General features: G+C 45.1%; 1 protein-coding gene across 5 annotated transcripts in view; it reads right to left on the bottom strand.

Annotated features, from left to right (window-relative positions):
• Positions 1-5,415: 5,415 nt before the first annotated feature.
• The window catches only part of SLC15A2 (solute carrier family 15 member 2), a 61,990-nt gene continuing 45,187 nt past the window's right edge, over positions 5,416-22,218 (bottom strand). For 4 of the 5 annotated variants that reach the window (XM_085066945.1, XM_085066946.1, XM_085066944.1 and 1 more), the window contains 4 exons: positions 21,061-21,157; positions 18,415-18,561; positions 17,281-17,385; positions 5,416-16,446 (listed from right to left, as the gene is read on the bottom strand). In XM_085066945.1, coding sequence (XP_084923071.1) covers positions 16,270-16,446; positions 17,281-17,385; positions 18,415-18,561; positions 21,061-21,157 — 526 coding nt within the window. In that variant the 3' untranslated portion in view covers positions 5,416-16,269. The remainder of the gene's footprint in view (positions 16,447-17,280; positions 17,386-18,414; positions 18,562-21,060; positions 21,158-22,218) is intronic. The other variant, XR_014853522.1, reaches the window with a different exon arrangement.

The raw sequence follows: 22,218 nt of genomic DNA, 5'->3' as shown, positions 1-22,218 counted from the left end.
ACCAGCTGAGTCTCTGGCCCAGAATTCACCCAGACTAACATGGAAAGTGATCATAAAGCTGCTAGTTCCTGAGGTCTGGTTAATGCTCTGGAGAGGGCAATTGATTTATAGAACTGACTTCTCTCAGTTAAAATTGTTGTTCCACAATATAAACCAGCATCCTTGTCCCACATGCAAAGGAAATAAATGAAGAAATAAATTTTCTCCACAACTTAAACATGTTCTGCAGCAGGGAAGCTCCTCCATGGTCCTGCAGGAGAGTGTGTGCTGGGAATCAGTGGTCTGGGATGCAGGAGCAGGATCCATGCTGTTCAGCTGGGATGCTCCCTGCTGCCCTTCTCCTGCTGCTGCCTCCAACCAGGCTCAGACAGTGATATTCACTGTGGAGGGCAGCAGTGGGAGCATCCCTGAGCCTGTCTGGTCCCCTTGGCCAGGGTTAAGTGGGGCACAAGCCACCCCTCAGGGGGGTGCCTGGGGGACAGAGGAGCAGGCACAGCAAGCTCCCAGACCCAGCGTTTCTTACCCTGATCATGAACAAAGCTGTTTGCAAGGTGGTGCTGAAATAGGAGTTCTGATTCATGAGCATTTTTGACATTGAAAGGAGTGATTTTCAGCATTTCTCCTCCCTTGTAATGCTTAAACCATTCAAACCATATGCTTGTGTGGGTTTTTTAACCCTTTTGGAGAGTGGAAGACTGGGCTTAAAGCTTCCTCTTCCTGCAGGGACCAGGCTGTGAGCAGCAGGAGCAGCACGACCTGGTTGCTATAGAGGTGCTGAGAGCACGGAGCACAGACCAAGCCTGCAAACAGCTCCCTCCAGGCAGACCAGATGCACATTAGCCCAAGTGCCTTTCCCAGTGCTTAACACCCTTCACCAGGGGGTAAGTTCAAAGCAAATCCCTCCCTTCCCTCTCCATCCAGACAGCACTAAGTCCCTTGGAAACTGATAGAGTTTGGCTCATCAGCGTACCAGGATCTGTTTTATTTTATCTGCCTGCACAAGCCTGCATGCAGGGATAGATCAGATTAACATGACTGATGAAAAACATCCTCCTCTTTATCCCCTCTGACAGCAGCAACCCTTTATCAACAGTCTGAAGACAAAGTTTTCTCAGCCAGAAGTTTTCTGCCCTGAAGGTTCGTTGTTGGTTTTTTTGAGCAGAAGTTTATTTTTGCTTCAAGAAAAATCAAAACATTTTGATGGAAGATTTTTCAGCCTTCCTTATGCATTAGACATGGTGGCAGACAGGCTTGGCACATCAACATCTGCTCCTTCTCACTGGATTGAATTTAATATTTGGTATATGAGCACTAGCTCTCCCTCAGAGCTCAATGAGACAGTTGGAGAAAGGAAAACAGCCTATCTTCCGAGGGTTTCCAAACACTTCTCCACAGTGACCCTCTCATAATTTTGTTTCCCTTTACAAAGCTAACTTCATAATGCCCTCCAGTGAGGTTTTTGGGAGGAAAATGTTATAAATTGCAGCCCAGTGAACCTGCCACTCACTGCTGCTAATACACTGCATTTATCCTCACTGCCACAGAGGCTGTGGCAGCAAAAGGAGGAGAGAAAAGTAATTACTTCTTGCTCAGTTTGTCACCAAATCCTCTCATCAGCCCTCTCATGTGTTTCTTGGCTGTCTTAGTGACTTGCCATGCTCTGCTGTGCCAGGCTGGATTCAGTGGTGCTGGTGAGATGGAGTGTGAGGATGGGGAAGGGGTTGGGTACTGTGGGTATTAGGAGCCCCTCAGTGCCCAGCACACCCCAGGCTGTCCTGTTTGTGTGCATCAAGTCCCAAACAACTGCTGCTTGAATGGCATTAGGAACTCCTAATCAAGACATGGGTTTATTTCAGCCAGGAAGTCTTATCCCAAAAGCATCCCCAGTGAGGAGTGAGGGAGGAGGGGTTTTCCCCAGGGGTGGTTTTTTTAAACCTCTTTCAGAGGTTACAGATGTTGAAGAGCCTAATCTCCCAGAGAGGACCCAAATTCCACATCCCCATTCAGCAGTGTGGATCAGCCAGATGCTGAGTTAAAAGCAAAGACACTGAGTCATGAAATGAACTTAAATTTAGGCAAATTTGCTGGTTGGTGCTGAGATTCCCAGGAGCAGCAGCATCTTCCTGAGACCTGAAATTAGGTGGGATTTCAAAAGCTCTTACCTGGTGCATGCATTAAATTGAAAATAAATATTTTCATCAGCACCTGATGGGCCATTTCTATGGTTGTCTTCAAGTCCTGCAAGATCAAATGAAAGACAAACAGCAAGGGCCATTTTTTTTCTGAGGAGGTGGTGGATGTAGGGGACCACTGGTGATGCAGTGAAAGTATCCCTCTTAACTGGCCTGGCACTGTCATTGCTGGGGTGTCGTGCACTGAAACCAACATGCCATGTGATAAATTTGATGCACTTCACACTGAAATTGATGCATCACCTTTGGAATCGAATTTATCATCTCTTCCGTCACACTTCATATACTGCATCACAGTCACCACCTACTGAATTAAAAACTTCACGTGCAGTTCACATCACACCATAAATCAGGCCAAAATGGAATTAAATGCATTGTATGCTAAGAACTCATTCATCACACCATAAATTAAACATGGAACAAGCCTCTTAGGCTGGATGTGCCCAGATATAGACTGCAGAGTCCACTGGGGAAAACATGACACCACTGAAGTCACTGAGGCTTGTTCAATAATTTCAGTTAACTTTTTAATCTACTGTGTACCAAGTCTGTCTCTGTCCTGGACCAACATGAAACTTGGGTACCCAGAAACGTTTTCTGCCAATGACTCTCCTATTTAGCTATCCACATACTCTGCTTGGAGGTTTAGGCAGGAGCCTGGAGGAGAGAGGCAAATCAGCCCCCTACCCTCCTCCTGCACAGGGAAATGGCAGCAAGAGGCCAAGAGGGCTGTGGAACCCTTGCACACTGTGGCAGCACAGCACCTCCAAAGCAAAAGACTGGGGCAAAGATAAGACTTCAGAAATTCTTATTTAAAACCAGGATACTATTTTCTCTTTTTTGTTATCTGTGTTAATTTTGGCTTTGCTGACAGCACTCTCGCAGCACAGGAGCCTCCTGTCCCATCCCAGTTCCCCAGGGGAAGGTGGAACAAACTTCCAGCTCAAGCACAATGTAGTCAGAGACATCCTTGGATCCAATCCACAGTCTTTCCTTTCATTTTTGTATTCATCTGGTCCTCTCAAAATCTGCTCAGGAGAAATTAAAGCCTGTCAGTTAGAAGCTGATGCAACTTCTATTTAATTAGCCCAGCAGCCAATAAAGATCTCATTCATCAAAATCTCATCGAAGGTGTGGCAGTGTGGGGGGGATGGGGGAAATTTGTCATTTCTTCCCTAGATCCAGATGGCTGTGGAGCATCTATCAGTGATCTGATCACATGCATGGCCTCCTGTGCACATCAGAGGAGACCGAGTGGCTGGGACACATCTGTCCAGAAAGCAGCAACGGGAGAAAACAGAGCAGGACTGTCCCAGGTGCCATGGTGGCAAATCCTTTCAAAAGCTCAGTCTTCAGATCGTGACTCAGTAAGCGACCCTGGTGGGATGAGCTGCTCTGAAGGGCTTTTCCTCTTCTGACTCATTTTGCTGCCCTACCATCAGGAAAGGGCAGAGGTTTGTAAGGAAGGCTGAACACTGGCAGGATAAATTGGGAGAGGTCTGTGAAAACATGGGGTTGCCCCACAGCTGCTGCCTTTGCCCTGGGAGAGGTTTGGGAGCCCCTCTCACTGTGCTGCCACTCTGAACCTAAACACAGTAGGAACAGCAAAGCAGAAGAGAAATCAGTACCCACAGCGATGGATCCCAGCAACGTTTTACGGTGCTCAGCATGCCAGAGAAAGTCTTTAGGGTGACATCCTTTTGGCCTGAAAGCTTCTCCTTAAATTGACTGTCAGGGTTTCAGATATTTACCTGACCTTCTCCTGCAGGACACTTTTGGGTTGAGCTTCTCCCAGAGACTGTGTAGAAGGATGGGGGGGCAGAGTAAATCCCCAGATTTACTCTGCCCCAGATTCTGGATCCCCAGAAGGATAGGGGACAGAGTAAATCTGTACCTGCAAGGTCACTGTGCTGGCTTTGTGTCATGAAAAGGGGGATTTCACCAGCTCAGACCTGCAGGAGCAGGTCCCTGCAGGAATCACTTGCCAGTACTGCTTGCAGCCTCACCATCACAATTCACTGAACTGAAAAAAAGTAAATCAGCTATCATAGGACAGTTCATAGATTACAAACATGAGTGATGGTATCTCTATAATTAATGAATATGAGAAAGAAGCTTAATAGTTTGGTTCCTTGTGAGTGGCTTGATTTGTAATACATGGCAGCTGGCATAAGCAAAGCAGGTAATTGGACCCAGTTTACCCTTGGTGTGTCCAGCTGCTAGCTGCATTTCACCAACTTGCATGTGAGTGTATTTTTCCTCAAATCCTTAACCCCCAGGGCAAATAAGGGTTGCAGATATAACCCCAGTGACAGGCATATTCCCAAGCTGGGAGGTGCTTGGGGGTGGAATGATGGGCAGTTTCTTGCTGCTGCCCTACGCATTTTGCAAGATGCTGTTGTCCATAAATCTTCCCTGGCATTTGCAAGGAAAATGCCTGTGCTCAGCTCAGGGCCCTGAGCCACCCATCTCCTCAGCAGTTATTAACAGGAACATCATAGCTGGCATATTACTGTGATTGATGCTGTATCAATCAACTGGGAAAGTGTTAAGCAAGCCTTAAAAAGAAGTGAGATGAAGGCTTAAATACCAGGCTAAGATGTCCATATTATGGGGATTTCTCCAGGGTTGAAAATTCATGTACAGAGATGCCAACATCCTCAGCTGTGCCCCCGTCCCTGCTGCTCCATGCTGGCCATGCTGGTTCCAAGGAAGTGAGTAATGAGTGCTTGCATTTCACATGATGATGGGCAATTAGCAGAGGGCACATAGAGACTGTATGCACTGAGTCTGTGGTTTTATTGCTTATCAGATAAAATGTAATGAAGAAATACTATCTATTAACACATTATTTCAAGCCAAGCATGCTTTTATTCTGTTTTATCAAGTCTGACTTGATTTGGCTTATTTTTGTTTAAGATCAATGTGATATGCTACACTGAGACTTGCCAGCTTTAGTAATTTTTGCTAGTGTTACATTTGGTATTTCAGAACTCAGGTGGGGGCCTCCTCTTTTAAGGAGAGTCTCAGATTTTCTTGCATTAAAATAAAAAAAATTGTGGCCAGGTCAGATGTGGAGAAATTTATGTGTGGCATTCAGTTTGTCATACCCAAAAGGCAAACAAACAAACAAACACCTCCCACACGAACAAACCAAACTAACAGAAAAAAAAACTAAGCAAAAAAAAAAACCCAAACAAAGCAAAACAAAACAGAACAAAACTAACCCTCAAATGTATTACCTTTTAATCATCTGTGATTTTCAAACACTATCCCTTGGGGAACCAAACTCACAGATTTTCTGCCAACAAAGGGTGACTTTTCTTGAGAACAAAATCACTTCTCATCTCCAAAGCCAGGCCCACACAGCAGTGAATTCCTGCATTGTGCATGCAAAGCCCAAGATCAGAAACCACAGGGCAGGGATGGCCCAGCGCCCAGGACGTGCTCTGAAGGGGGTGCTTCACACATTCTTTCAGTCTCTGTTCCGGTGCTGTGTTTTCTCCCAGAAGATGCCCCTGGTTCCCCTGGGGATGTATCAGGCTTTCCCAGGGGGTGTAGCACCTTTCTTGCTTCACCTGCAGCCATCTACAGCAGAAACAACCTTCCCAGGCAGATATTGGTTGTCAGCCCTTTCTGAGCCCTTCACCCTGTGCTCAGACCTGGAGCAGGTGGAGAAGCTGCTGCAAAGCATGGATTTTACCACTCCCAGGAGCTGGGCTGAATGTTTCACAGTGCTGCCTCCAGTGCTTTATAGAGGACCAAATCCAGCTTGTCCTTCTGGATATCTCTTTTCCATGGAGGCTCAAGGTGGTCTCTTTGCTCCCCTGCTTGTGCTCAGAAAGGACTTTAAAACACTTACAGCCTGAACAGACCCAGCAAGCTCAGGGCTGGCAGAGAAAAAATACTCCTGTTGCAGCTCTTCATGTTAAGTGTCTATATTTAAAATGACTACATAAACCAAGAAATTATTAACACGTCTAAGTACTTTACTAGGGAAATCCGATTTCTTCTCAGGAGAATTGGAGGGAATAAAGCTAAAAAATTTGCTTTGAGGATGAGATTTAATTCAAAGTGCCAGTGTTAGTTCTCCTACTGCACTTGTAGGTTTAGAGAATAAACCTGTTTGTTAGCAAACAATCGTCTTAAACAAGCTCATCATTAATCCTGAATTCAGCTGTCAAAAGGACTGAGACTGCAAACTAAGAGGGAACAAGGAAAACCTGGTAATTTGTTTGTTAAATATTTGTAAACTGTCATGTCAGTAATGGATAATAAGAGAATTTTGAGCCTTCAGAGCTGATGTATAGCACTAAGCTTTGCAATATTGCACCTAAACTATTATCAATAGCACATTTGTTATAATAATAGATGAAAAACAAGCTTCCTGGCTGAAAAACAAGATCAATTTGAGCTCAAGCTATTTGGACATGTTCTAAATGTTGTAATTAAAATGCAGCAGGAATGTTCTTTAAAAAAAAAAAGTGAGAAAAATAGCCTTGCTACAATTACATACACCATCCAGCCCTGACTCAGTAACCTGACCCTGAGGGAAAAAAAAAAAAAAAGAACAGGCAAAATTTTATTTGTGTCCAGTCAGACATTTCTCATCTTCAGGGCTTGCTGCAGAGCCTAAGCTGACATTACTTTTCCTGTTGGGTCAGGATCCAGCCCAGCCTTGAAGATTTGATGCAAGGAATCAGCCCTGGTTGCACTGAGGTCCCTGTGCAGGTCAGGATTTGATCAAAGTCCTGCAAAGAAGCCCAGCTGAGCTCTATCTTGCTGCAAAGACAACTGCAGTTTATGGTGGGGGAAAAAAACCCACAAGCAACTGTAAAAAGAGATAAAGAAGCCACCTATGTGGAAGGTTTCACTCCTGGCCCAAGTGCCTTGGGGACAGAAATGGTCGGCGTGGCTTTCTCCCCATCACCCCCCCGCAGTGTTATCACACACATCAAAGTGTGACTCTCACCTCCCACAGCAATTAGAGACTCACGGACTTCCCAGGAGCTGCCTGTCGCCCTGGAGAATTGGGCTCTTCTTTTGTTCTGATAAAGAAGTGACTAGTGAGCTACAGCAATCTCCTGGTAGCTCTCTAAATAATTGTGTTCTCTCATGTCTTTTAATCATAAGCCCCGCGAGGCTCATAATAGCACATGTGCAATCCAAATTGGCCCATCAGCTCAGTTTATCAAAGGGACTTAATTTAATCCTAGTCTTTGATGGAGACAGGAGCGGTCAAAGTCTGCCCTAATGATTTTCTAAGTTTACTTATCTTGCAGATCTGGGGCACGAAGGGCACTTGGACTCCAGGCACAGCACTGATAATGGGAAGCCATGAGGAAGAAGGCAAAATTGGCAAGAGTTTGACAGTCTGAATCAAGAGAAAGCACAGCAGAAACCTGGAAAAACAGTAGAGACTGAAAAGGCAAAATAAATCCCATTACTAGTGTCACCATATGCAACATTGGACTGGTAAAATAAATTGCTGGAGGCAATATCTACCTCAGAGTGAGTATCACAAGTGTGAGAGACCCACCAAGGGGGGGCCAAGAGCAGAGGAATCCAGGTCAGGAAATCCAGAGCGAGAGAAAAGCGGGCACAAAGTGCTGTGGATGGTGGAGCTGCTCTAACCTGGAAGCATCCTCTCCCAGCCAGAGCAGGATGCAGTAGGCATGAAAACACACCTTTGCATGGAAAAGTGCCTGCTCTTCCCTAACAAGCTGAAAAGAGGCTCAAAACTTCCAGAGTTGAACAGGTTCTATCTAGGTGCATCTTTTAAAACCACTGGGATGACTTCTCTGCTCATTTTGAGCCCAATAGGTAAATGGACCCCGGGAGGTGTAATACAGTGAAACCAGGTACAAAATGCTGAGCAGACTGAAGCAAGAACCCAAAGAAAGGAACCAAAATCCCTGGATTCAAGGGATGGTGAACAATGAGCATTAGGACCAAAGGCATCAAAGATAAAGGTTTTATGAAAAAGCTAAAAGCCCAGCCTTCTCCTGAGAGAGTTGACAGGAGAAGACTGAAGCAGTGTTTCACTCCCTAGCTGTAAGTGATGGATATGAACACAGTAAAAAAAAAAAAAAAAGAAAAAAAAAGAATTAAAAAAAGAACTTTACTAGACAAAACCCAGCTGTTTCTGAAGCTCTCAATGGCTTTTAATCGTTTTCAGCTCAAACAGAAGAGGGAACTCAGAGCCTGCATTACAGAAGCTTGAGGAGTGCTGCAGGCCGTGAGAAGTGGAGCACAAGCCCTCTGGTTGCAACCAGCACATACAAAAGGATGCTGCAAAAAAGGAACAAAGAAATCCTCCAGCAGGGATGTAAAGGACTATGCTGGCACCATTAGCACAGAGGGATTCTTCACGGCGCTATCAAAGTTTTGGCAGAAGATGGATAGACCATCTGCCTGCAAACAGTCAAGGCCATTTATTTATTTTATACACAGAGTGCAGGTGGCTCAGGACAACCTTTGGGGAGAAAATAGAAGGAAAAACAGTGATATTAGCTCCAAAAGTAAATCCACAACCAGCAGACAGTAAAGGGTAAAATGCAAACGTTACCCAGGCTGGCTAATCCCCACAAAGGGACTGACTGGTTAAGCACATGTCAAATCCTTGGTCTCATGAGGGATGTGCTCCTTGGAGAGGTGAAGAACCTGTATTTGAAGAGAGTTTCCAGGAAGGTGCTTGTGGGTGGGCAGAGTGGGAAAGCCCAAACCTCCCCTTTCTTTGAGGCAGCGGTGAGATGGGAAGGACTGCAGAGCTCCTTGGCCAGCCCTGAAATAACAGGGCAGCTGATGAGACTGGCTGAGGATGAGAAAGGAGCAGGAACAAGCAAATTAAATACACTCCATGGAAAGAGGGAACTTTCTTCTCTTTGCTCTGCAGATTTAGGGCTGTATAAAGTGTCAGGAAGCAAAGCTGGCACTGACAGCCCATGACCAGCACACAGATGGGCTGGCCAGTACTGGACCTGGGAGCTGCAGCCCCCAGAGAGGCAGTGGAGCATCCACTGGCCTCTGGTGAGCTCAGGGCATAGCAGGAGCTGGACTGCATGGCCTCCCATGTGGGGAGCCACTGTGACTGACAGCACTTTGCCTTTTTGAAAGACAGCAGCTCCTGGTGCCTGATGAATTCCTGCTGGCCTGTTTCACCTCTAACTTGGGCAGGAAAAATCCATATTGGTACAGCATCTTTTGAGAGGCTTCTTTCTTTGGTGAGGACAGCATGAAGGCTACTTGGAAAGTGTTTTGATGCACAGGTTAAACAGAGAAAGAGCCTGAACAAAGGCTGCCAGCAGCTCCAAGCAGGCTTGGGTAGAGTCATAGCTCTGAGCAAATTCACTTCCATTTGAAGAAACTTCTTTGTGAGTAGGTACATAAACACAGCAAGGTCTGGGAAATGCCAGTTATTACCCAAGACCTGGTCATTGAGCATGGGGAAGCGGACCAAGAAGGAGCAGAAAGTGCCCTGCCAGGATGCAGCTTGCTGCTCCTCGACCACAAGATTCAGAAGCTGAAACATGGCAGCACATGGTAATTAATACACAGTAATAACACAGGGCTCTCAGCAAAACATTGACACTGACTCTTAAAAGGCCAAGCTTGGAGTGGCCACAGAGCCAGCCCCACTGACACCAGCAGGCACTGCTCACAGAGGAGCTGCCCCTTTCCACCAGCTCCTGTGTCCATGGGAGATCTGCAGTTGCAGAGGCAGCCCACTGACCACACACCACTGCTGAGATGGACACAGCCTGTGTGGCTTTCTCTTGCTTTTCTGCAAGAGAGAGACTCGCAAACTGGCTGGCAGGGCAGGACCATAAATAATGTGTTAATCAGCTGGGGCCACAGGCAGTACCAGTGGATGCTCCAGGGCTGGTGACAGCAGTGTGTCAGTCCAGAAGTCCCTGTGGCTTGATGTGGCACAATACAAGGGCAGACAGCAGGCAGCTAACCAGGCACAGGATAGGGGGTAGGGAAATGCTGGGTAACCCCTGTGCTCTAAACTGATTTGCCTACAGAAGACGTGTCAGGCCATACGAGGCTGTGACAAAAAGCCAGAGCCAAAGCAAGCCAGGGCAGATGCCCTATTACCACCCAGACATTTGGCTCTGTGTGGTCTGTGCCCAGACACAGTTCTGTGGGTCAGCAGCTTTTCTGGATGCAGGAAAGTGGGCAGCGTTACCAAGGATATCTCCCAAGCAAACACACTGTTGCTGCCAGCAAAGGGGCTGCATGAGAGGAGGAATAAGCAAGGTGCTGAGGGCTGGCAAAGTCATCCGTGAGAAGTGATTTGTGGGGAGGGACATTCAGCATGTGGGACTGAGGGGGCTGACTGCTAGCAAAGGGAGTCATTTGGAGCTAACTTGGGAGTCTGCAACAAGAGGAGAACGAAGCTGCAGCTTGTGAAGAGTATGTGTCTTCAATAAGTCAGTTCAGCTTCTTCTCCTTACACACACGGGTAGATTGAGCAGGACAGGCCAAGCAGACTGAACAACGTATGCAATGACAAAAAATAATCTAAAGAGGGATCTTTGCATGATTTTTGTGTCTTCATCTTGGTTGCCAGTTGCCACATTGGTTGATTCCAGCTGCAGCTCCTCATTGTTTTGACTGAAATGCTAAATTTGTGTTTAGGTTTTTCTTTCTGTAAGCATATTAAGATTTAATTAAGCACTAAGCCAGTGTTTTAGCAGGTTTCAGCTATTTATCTTGTTGATTACAGTTTTCTCAGGTCCTTAGTTGTAGCCTAAATTTAGAGCAATTCTGACTGACTGAGCCCTGCAGGATAACTGCTACAACTATTCATTAAAAACGAAGAGATCAGAGTTGATCAGCCGACTGTGGGAGCCTGCAGTGTGGCTGCTCTGCATCCTGACAGTCTTCTGATCTACAGGTGCTAGAGCCAGATTAATGCTGATGTGCTGGAAAAACACAGCATGCAAAGACCTTGAGAAGATGCAGCAGCTCCTTGATTCAAACCTCAATAAGAAACAATTTATTTCCTTCCTTGTTGTCCACCTGAAATGGAATTCTTAGCAAAGCAATTTCCATAATGCAACATGAGCCCTTCTCAAAGCAAAATGCTTGTGTCCCCCATTTTTGTCTCTCTGGGGAGCACTTTGCAAGAGATGAATGAGGGTCCCTGCTTTACAAAGCAGTGGGCAGCTCCCTCAAGGAAGCAATGCCACAGTTCATGTTTAGCCAGCTGCATGTGGAACTTTGGGGCTTTTTTTTGAAATTGCTGGAGAAATCCAAAGACCTCACACCTCACAAAGGTACATGAGAGGTTTATCACACACATTAACATGAAAGACTAGCTATCAACAGCTAGTGAATCCAGCTATCAACATGCAAAACCCTGGCCAGATCTGTCAACATCTGGGACCAGACATATCTCTTAAATGCTGTTTTAAAATTGTATCACAATAACAAATGTAGTGATAATGAAATGCAGAGTTTGGTACCATCCAAAATTCAGCAGCTGTGGTACTTGCCATGGAGCTGAACTCCCAAGTTTAAGCAGCTGATGATAGAAAGTGTTTCTTATAGCTCGACAAAGAATTCAATGCAGAGAGAAAAAGAGATTATCCTTCTGTGTGTGACCCTGGCTAAAATTTTTTAACCTCCTTTAACTGTAGCTCTCCCTCCTGTGTTAATCACATCTGTGATACCCATGCAGCTGTTTGTTCTGTCCCAAGGGTGAAGCCAAGGTGGTGGCTGCCATGGATGGTAGAGACATTGCCAGAGGTACAGCCACCTCCTCCTCCAGTCACTGCAGATCCACCAATGCTGGTCTTCATGCTGGTTTTTGTCAAATGAAATGCCAAACCCATTTTCAAACCATGGGTGACCATCTCCTCTGACAGCCCTTCACCACCAGCTAGGAGAATGCTCTTCTGAAAGACCTGAAGTCATCCACTGTTTAATCATCTGAGCTTTCCTCTTCTCTCATCTCATATTCTCTGCAATTAATTCAATGTAAGTAGCTTCAGCTGCTCATTGAGGAATTGGGAAGGCTTTGACCCAACAGCCCTTTCTTTACTCCCTGCCCATCAGTCTTAAGTCTTTCCCTCAGGCCAAAGTCAAGCAGAGTGAAGACTTTTCCTTTCACTCACTCAACTTTAATTTCACAGTAAAACCCACATCCAGGTCACTCCTCAGGAAACCACAACTTCCACCAGGGCCAGCCTGTCTCTGGCCACTTTGCCAGGCCCCATTTGGGTACCCAGAGAGGAAACACCTCCTGACCTGGTCAGGCTCCTGCTTCCCAGTCAGTGCTGAGAGCACCCACCAGCTGCATCCAAGCCAGTCCCATGCAGCCCTCCTGGGGCTCATCTTCTGGAATTCTGGGATTGTGGTGAAAGGAAGATGGAAGAAAAGACAGATGCAAGCCCCCTGAGCTGCACAGAGAAGCTTGTTACCTAAAGGCATTTGACTGCCTCAGAAAGAGGAGGTAAATTTAAGGAACTGACAGCCAAGATGTTGTTTTGCTGAGTTTGAAATCTCATTTTTCTGCTTATCTCATGCAAAACTGGAAATAACACTGGTCACGCTTACAACCTGCTAAGGGGAAAAATGGCAACAGCCAGTACAAATGAAGGGAAATTTTCTGCACAAAAAAAAAAAAAAAAGTCTTTCTAAGAAAGCACCCCTCAGAAAAACAGACAAACACACATATTTGCAGAGCAAAGCCAAACCCCTGCAACCTCCATGACGGCTTGTGCAGCAACACACCTACAGCTCCCCACCATCTCTTCCCTGTCCCTGAGCTGAAGAGGACAATTTCTGTAGGTCAGTTCATGTGAACTTTCCCTAATCTGTGCCAGGGAAAGCTTCACCAACAGCTGAGAGTCTTCAGTGACAGGTGAAGCTGGACAGGCAGAAGGATACTATTTCTTTATAGAAGTTCAGCTGTATAGCTACAGCTTTACATATACTATCATTACTTTGGATCCTCCCTGTGATTCTAAAGCAAAGAACTGTGAGGAATTTTTCTAAAACTGGGTATTAAGAGCTGAGCATGGCCCCATCTCTGAGCTAACCATATGAAAGAAAAATCCAGAGGCCTCACTACTCCATGGAATCTGGTCCCAAACCTTTGATCCAGTCTTGAGTCCATTTGAAAATGATGTAAGGCCTCCAAGGATGGAGCTGTGGCTCTAAAACTGGAGAAGTGCTATGATGAATCTGCTATTTTTCCACCTTCTCCATTTAGAGCAGGGGCAGCTCATTGTTACAGCCCCCAGCCTGTTCCTGGCTGGCTGGGAGCATGTCAGTGGAAATCCAAACTGCTGGTGCATTCCAAATAAATGGGTCCAATTTAGCAAAGCTACAACTGCAGCTGAAGCAATAGGAAAGGATCACCCCAGCAACCAAGCAGGCAGATCAGAGGAGGAAAACGCTTCTAACAGGTGATGATGAGCAGGTGAGAAGTAACTGGTTCATCTGTAAGAGAAATGTGAACAGAGCCTTGCAGTCCCTCGAGCAATTCCTGGGAGGGGCTGCGGGAGCAGCCCCCAGCTTCATGTTAGCACTTTATTTATAGCATTGCCTTCCTGTTCATAACCTTCCCAACTGCAAATTGCAGTTTTTCCTTCCCCCAGCATTATGGTGATGGTTTGGAACATGGAGATGTTTAGAAAGGGGCAATTTGGCATGAGGAGTCTAAAAAGCAGATACAGATGACATCCTAAATGTATCTTTTACGAGTTTGGAATGATTCCTTTAAATTAAGCTCAGAGTGTGTGACAGCTTCTGGTAGTGTCGCCAATAAGGAAATAAAACAAAAAAAATCAAGAGGTTCTTAAGCATATGTAGTCTTAGAGATCTGGATACCTTGCTTTCCCTTGTGCAACTATGAACTAGTTACCAAGTGCATCTCAAGGAAAGTGCTTCAATAGTTTTCAATAGTCTCTTCACCACATATGCCCTCAAACCCCAACATACTTCCAAATTCAAGGCTTATAAAAAATTAAATGCTCCAATAATTCTAAATTGTGTTTGTTCAGTGTTACTGGAGCCTGGCCATTCCTTCAGTTTGGGGATTTTTGTTTTGTTTGCAGTGGGTGGAGGAAGAAATGCTTTCTATTAGTGCTTCAAGTTGGAAGCTGGTCAAACAGCATCACAGCAGAATGATTCAGCAGCCTCTGCGCCGATTCACAGTGTGTCATAAAATGGGATTAGGAAAAGAACAATGCTTGGAGGAGAAAGAACCCACACAAAGAATCACAGCAGGAGAACAATATCAGAAAGAACAGAGAGGAATAACCCTCTCTTGGCTTCTGAGAAGCAGGTTGGATGACCTAATAGGTGGCTTTCAATGCCCTTCATTCCCCATGGAGATGCAGGGTTCAGCTGCCCGGATCCAGCCACCATAGCTTAACAAATGTCTCTGCATTTATTGTCACTGAACCACCCCAAGTGTTCCTGCATGCACATCTGCAGCCTGTTCTCATTTATCTGATGAGACCATGGTGCCCCCCTGGCACAACCCCAGATGCTACCTCCCAGCAGGCAGGAGCTTATGCAGAACTAGTAGCGGAACTCAATAACCACTTAGGACAGGAAGCAGAGGGAGCAATCTTAGGCTGTGAGTCAGAAACCAAAAAGCTGTGTTTTCTTAGTCTTACTCAAGAAGATACACAAACTGGCAGCACATCAAAGGAGCAGAGGTGTCAAACTCAGTGTATTTCCTAGCACTGTCCCGAGCAGGAATTAAATTAGACATTTTTGTGATATTTTGTGATCTCCTGAATCCAAGTATCAATGACCACCAATGGTCAATGCCAAGATGGAAAAGAAAAGCATCATTTAAAATCTATTCTCTGTGAACCTGAACATCCTGTTGACAATCTTGTTTTAAATTAGGCCATACCTGTTACAACTGTGGCCTTGAAGTGACAGAGGAAGGCAGGGACTCTCTCAGGAGTTTTACTAGATCAGCAGTGGTTGAATTACTCCTATGCAGAACATGAAATCACAGCTTCACGCAATTGAGGAAAATCAGACAATTATATCACAGTTCCAATAAAATTGCTATATCCAAAGCTTGGTAGAAACAGAAAAACAAGGAGGAAAAAGAAAAATCTCATATGCCATGGTGTCTTGTAGACTGAAAAAATGATAAAGTGCATCCTTGTAAATAACTCACTGCAGGATGCCTGGAATTTTATAGAAACTACTGCAACTTGTCTCCCAGTGGGGAATAACTGAGGCATGAGATAAGAAATCAGCCATATCCTAACTTGCAGTGACAGGTGCTGTAAAAGGAAATGCCCAATAAAGGCTTAATGTATAGGAAGATGGCAAATAACTGTCTGGATTTCTGAAATAAGAAAGCATAAACCAATTCTCTAATCATGTCTAATCAAAGAACACCATCAGATGCTAAAAACTTCTAGGGGAACAAATGGGTATTGGAGAAGTGGTAGCAGGCCTGTCTTCATCAGTAGTGTTTTGGGAATATTTTAGCCTGCAGAATTTAATTCCCTGTTATTACTTCTGAGCCTGAAGGTGAAAATCATAAATCAGAACCATTCATAACATGCAATAATGGGATGAAATACTCATAAGGAGAGTTACATGATGAAATCCTTTGGGACTGTGTGTAACCCTTACATTCCTTGATGATAACATTAAAAATTCTTCTGTCACTAACATCTATTCTTCCCTAATTCCAATACTAGTTTTCCCTCTTTCTTCTTTCCTAACATTTCCAGATTTTTGTGTCATATGGCATTCCTTCCACCCTTCTTCCCTGCTGCCCTAAATATATGTTTAAGGCAAAATCATAGGAAAGCATTCCATGCTTAAAAAGATGGGCAGGTTTTAAATTACACTGTAATTACTAATAAGGGCTTTTAATACCCGAGGAGCTTTCCCAGGGAGTTTTGCTCTGATTTCAGGACCCCCATTGTTTTTATAGAGGGCTATTTGGTCCCATTTATCAGGTGGCTACATTTTGAGTAATAAAGGTTGAAATGTTTAAAATAAAATAACACTGCCCCCACTCTTCTGTTACCCTCTCATAACTAAGTTTAAAAAAAAAAAAATCCCAACCCATCATGTGTTAGAGCTTCGTTTTCTGAGTAACAAGACCAATCATGTTTCCTCTGCTTGAGGTCTCTCTCTTCTCTTCCTTTTCTTCTAGGTCCTTTGGATCCACACTGACATAGAAATATCCCATGATGGAGAAAATAATGCACACAGCAAAGAGGAGAACAGTGAACAAGACAAATTCAGCCCACTAGGAAAGAAAAAAGAACAGTAGGTCAGGAGACCCCAGACTCTCAGTCTGGAGGCTATCTCTGCACTTTCAACTACTTTTTTAAAGAACTGGATGAAAACTACTTTTTAGTTTCCAAAATGGTTCACAACATAGAAACTTTCTCATCCTGTTTTCTGGTGAATGCTTGTACACATAATGTAATTATGAATATGTGATACATTTTGAAACAAAACAGATTGAGTTGGTTTCATTAAATATTTTCTTACAAATCTGTTCTGACTGGAACATATCTACCTGGGCTTTTTGCCTACAAGATTCTTTTGGGAGAGGCAGGTTCATGCTGGCCACTTCACACCTTAATGGCATCATCCCAGAAGCTTCACAGCCTGAATTAAACTACTTCTGCACCACAATCTCCCCCTGCAAGCCTGACATCTCAGGGGTGCCACAGGCAGCTGGCCTGGCAGGATTCCCAAGCGAGACCCTTGAGGAAGCTGAGTGCCCACTGGTCTCGTTGCTTCTGGTGAGCAACTCAACGTGTGGCTGCCCCTGTGTCCAGGCTCCAGGTCCAAACACAGCCAGCTTGCCTGGAGCTCAGCTCCAGCAGCATTACCCAGTGCAGGTCAGTTATTCCCTGCCACTGGGAGGGTCAGGGAGGGCCAGTGCCCCCCAGGAGAGCACCACTGAGGCCCCCACAGAGCAGGGGCTGGGGGCAGCTCAGAGTGGGCTGCTGTCACTTAGGGGCAGGAGCCTGGGGCAGGGCAGAGAAGCTGTGCCTCCAGGATATGGACATCCAGAAGCACCAGAAGCCTGTTGTAAAGCATTACCTCTGTTTTAAGAGCCAAACCATACCTGTGCCATTGGTGCAGCCTCGGCAACAATGAGCACAAAGGTATTCCCCACAGCCACCGTGAGCAGCCAGCCTGCCTGCAGCACCGACTTCATGCTGGCTGGAGACTGAAAAGAGGAGAAGGGCCTGATCAGTGGGAATCATGCTGTGCCCTTCAGCCCTGCTTCACCCTTTGGTGTCCTGCCCAGAGTAGGTGTCACTGGGCTCAGCCTAGGAGGAGATGGTGGAATTTCCTCTGTGTGGAGTGGTTAATGTGAGGTTAATCTCAACAGCTGCATACAAAGAGTTTTCAAAACATGGACAGGAGGACACATGGAGAAGCAGGAGATGCTGTTGTTGCAGAGCTGAATCCTGGTCATCCTCAACCTGCATCATCTGAAATCGTAAAATCAGGACGTCCAAGGAGCCACACAAGCCCTGCAGCTTGGAGTTTGGTGCCATGTGGCTGCACACCTTTGCAAAAGAGGCTGGATCTTGATGTTAAATTTCCTGCTGAGGATAAATTTTTCACATCCCATTACAGATCATCCCACTATATTAATCATCCTCATTAATAAACATCTGCACTTTACTCCAAGGATAAATTTGAATAGCTTCAGTAGCTGTTTGACCATGTAATGTCTCAGTCCTCTCTTCTCATAAACCTCCCCAAACAACCATCAAATCATCCCTTGCATGCCCATTACCCCTTGCTCCCTTGTTACAACCTTGTATGTTTAGACCCCTTCAATCTCTCAATTTAAAGCAGGTGCCAAGACCTCATGCCACCCTGTAGCCCTTGAGATGCCTTTGCCTTTATATCACTGAAAAATACGTATCACAAAATGTTTCACTAGGAGAATGTCCTGATACTACAGTATTCAGAGCTTTCACATTAACTATCCAGGTCTGTTCTGTGTTCTCAGGTTTACCAGAAAAGGAGTTTTTTCAAGTATCACTGAAAACAGGTACCTTCAGAATATTAATTAATTTAGCTTGAGGGCACCCAGCAAACTGTGTTATAATCCCACTTTCAGCAGAAGGACAGATAACATTGTTAGTAAGTGTCGTATCAAAGGACATATGACAAGTCAATGACAGATGCAGGAATAAATCCTGAAGTCTAATTGTAAGGCCCTTATCTCTAAGTGGAGTACCTGAGAGTAGGAGAAGGCCAGACCTGTAATGGAGAACATCACCTCCCCAGCAGATATTAATAAATACTGTGGTAACTGCCAGGCCATATGAACATTGTTGGCTTTGATGTCTTCTGACTTCCATGTCTCAACAGCACCTCCAGAAGTCTAGCAGGAAAAAAAAGGCACACTGATTAGTTGCTGAAAGATCAGATCTTTCTTAGCCTGGACAACAATGGCAAATTTACCAAAATAAAGTTTCAAGCAAAGGTGTAAAAAAAGCTCTGTCTTTGAAGCAAACTTCAGTTCTCAATCCTGCCATTTCCAAGCCTGTTGGGAATGGGGTGACTCCTGCTGCACAGGACAGAGAGAGCAGGAAGCATTCCAGCTCATTCATGTAGTATAAGAATTCCCTGAATGATTGCAAACCAACAAGTTGCCCTCTGTAGTGGGGCTGGGAAAAGCCTGGGGCTGGGAAAAGCCTTCCTGTGCAGAGCCTGTGACCTCATGCTGCCCCCAGTGTAAGAAAAGGATGAGAGGCTAAGTGCTCATTGCATCTATGTGGTCACTGCTCCCATTTTATCAGCACTGTACAATTTCCCTATGATACCAGTGACACCCAAACAAATTCAGCTCAGGAATGCCAAGAGTAGCAAAGACTGCTCCATATCAGATATATTCAGGTATTTATGTTAGCTGTATTCCTAATTATTTTTGTTTGTTTTCCCAGGTGTATTTGGGAATACACCTCTGCCTGTGATGCGCAGAGGCTCAGAGGCTGTGAGAGATTTGACTAGAAGCCAGGAAAACACTAGATTGAAATGACTTCAGGCAGAAAGCCCTGTGTTTAAGGAGAGTACTTGGGAAAATACAAGGGATGTTTATGAGATGTTCTTAATCACCAATCACTGCCAGGGAAGCAAATCAAGAGACTGCATTTCAGCAGGCTAAAAGGGGTGAGAGCAGAGCTGTGCACTGCTCTTTAGCCCATAAAGAAATGTCACAAGCACCACGCTGTAACTGCACACTGAGGAAGGCTGGGTAGAAGGCAGCATCCCCATGATTTAAGCTTCACAGTTCAGCTACATTAGCAGACTAATATATGGTGTTCTTGGTTCTTCTATATGGCACTCCTGGCAGAGGAGCAGGGTTCAGTACAAATCACTGCAATAATTAAAAGTGATCTTGGCCTCAAGCAAACTAACTCTCTACAGAAGGCAGAAACCACAGAGAGAGAGATGGGAAAACAGAGGGTCAAAAATATTGAAGTACCAGCACAAGGTTCAGAAGGGATGAGGCACAGAGTCACCCTGACCAGCCAGGGCTATAGCAGGGACTTTTACAGATGGGACCACAAACTGGAATCCTTGGTTACAGTGACATGGGACACATCTATCCTAGCTGGTCCTGACTTTTGTGTTACCAGAGGCTCTGGGTCAATTTTCTCAGTGTAATATTTTCCATGCGACTTCTCTATCTGGTTTCTCATCTGGTGAAAGAGGCTTGCAGCCATGGAAGAAGGGTCTGGCCAACATCACTTCAAGTGTGTGTGTTTTATGTACATAAATCTCTGCACTCACAGATGGCAGCATCTGCTTGTTCCCTCCAGGGCTGTACATCCCACTCCAGCTACTGGAATTGCAAAAAAAAAACCAAAAAAACAAAAAAACAAAAAAGCCAGGTGCTTCACAGCTATATTTTCTCCCTACGTATTTGGACTCTGCAGACATGAACAGTTCCCATTAATTGCCCAATAGGGAGATGCTACTGCCAGGGAGTAGCTGACAACACTTTGCTCTGCTCATCACAACACAGTAGTCAAAGTCTCAGAGGGCAGCTTAGCAGTGTGTCCTGTCAGACCTGGTTTGTCTGTGTGCCTTTGTGGTGGAAAGCTTAAAATGGGAACTAAGCTGATCACGTTCATCTCCATGGCTCCAGCCAGCTGGACCCAGGTTGAAGCAGTGTGTCTGAGAGGCTGGCAGGCAGGGAAAGGAATCCATCCTCTCAGCAGTGCTCAGAGCCCATCAGGGCTAAGCTGTTCAGAAAACCATGCCTTGACTTTACATCAGGCTCCAAATTAGCTGTACAGACAGTGAGAGGAGGAAACAGATGTACAACCTCATCAACATCCTCCCTCAAGACTTTGTCCCTCTTCCCCCTGTGCACAATGTACAGATCTTGGAAGATCAGTCTTTAGTTCAGTAAGCTAAATATGAGGACAGAGCAGACTGTTTCTGCAGTTTTTTGGGTGTGAGGCACCACCAGGTACAGTATTTTAAAGACCACAAACAAAGTCAGCTCTTGGCAGACAGTAACAATTCTTTGCATTGCTCTGGGTCAATGTTAGCAGCTCAAGGATGTCATGAGACCAGCACAAACCAGAGACCACATGATTTTCTATGGAGGATTTCTATCAAGGAAAATATTTTACTTCTTTTTAGCCCATGAGATCTGATATGATTACAGTGTTAGGTGGAACAAATACATACCCACCTTGCTTAAGTAGGTACCAAAACTTTTTACTATCCCTTTCATAATGGACTGCCTTCAAATGGCTACTGTTCAGGGATCACAGAGTGGACAAAGCAAGTGGGAGCCAACAACACAAGAACAAAAGCACTGCCAGAGAGTAGAACAGGAGCATGTTACCATCACAGGAACACTTACATTAGTTATCACAACGGTGTATGAGGCGCCGAAGTCAAGCAGCCCCAGCTCCAGGGGGAACTCTCCTGTTTCAGTTATGCATTTTCCATTATTATATCTAGATAAAAGGATGAAGGACAGTATTTTCCAGTTAGTTCACAAACAAAGAACACAGAGCAGAGTTATCAAATACGACCCTGAAATGGAGCAGGGAGGATGCAAGATGAAAAGATGCAGTAGTGTTTGTGCCAGACAATCACTGGAGTTCTTGCCATCTTATCCTTCAGAAGCACTTAGACACTGACTGGAATTTACCTAATGACCCAAGCCATTGCTAACATTTTTAAATGGTTTCTGCTTCTTCTTAGTGTAAAATTATTTTTTTTCCCCCTCACGTTTTTTTTCCTCATAAATTTTGCTCCATTTCTTCAGGAACTGTAGGCCAGAAAAGCGGTCAACAGGAAATCAGAGATGTGCACCTATAGAAGCCACTTTGTTTCCTTTCAATAGAGCAAATTAGCCTTCATGTTTGTTCTTCTGATTTTGGATGTGTGAGATGGCACAGAGGCTCAGCAGCATTGCCACAATGGCTGCTGCATCCTACTAAATTGCAGCAATAAATATTTTGGATGGAGCTGATGCAGAGAAAAGCCATGAAGCTTGTTTTGAAACATTGGAAATGCTAGAAATACCCTACAAGAGCCAACTCCAGTGCTGCCAAACCAAGACCATATGGAGCCCCTGTCTAACAAGCCCAGCCTGCAAAGCCATGTAATGCTACTTGATGTTACCAGACCACATACCAACACTTTATAGCATGGAATATGCATTGGCCTTTCCCTGAGAACACCCTAACACTAGGAGCTTGGGCCTGAGAGAGTAACAAAATAAACCAGGCACCAAATGGCAGAGAGGAGACTTTACCATGTCCCATCTTACTCCACTGACAGATGCACAGGAATGGACAGTCTCTTCCCTCCAGGCCCCCACATAATGTGAATAAAAACTTCTGCACACACACGAACAGCCCGGAGCACCTGCTCTGCATTGAGCTGATAATTCTGCTTTTTACAAACATCTGCCCCCACAGTCACATGCCAAGACAATGGCAATGAAGGTTTTGCTATTAGGCTGAGAAAAACCTCTTTGTATACAAGGAAATGTCTCAGTAAGGACCTT

The sequence above is a fragment of the Lichenostomus cassidix genome, chromosome 7 (genome assembly GCF_008360975.1).
Source record: "Lichenostomus cassidix isolate B80296 chromosome 7, HeHo_3.0, whole genome shotgun sequence".
NCBI classification, from domain to species: Eukaryota; Metazoa; Chordata; class Aves; order Passeriformes; family Meliphagidae; genus Lichenostomus; species Lichenostomus cassidix.
Note: the sequence above shows the minus strand (reverse complement) of the source record. Positions and strands in the feature narration are given on the sequence as shown.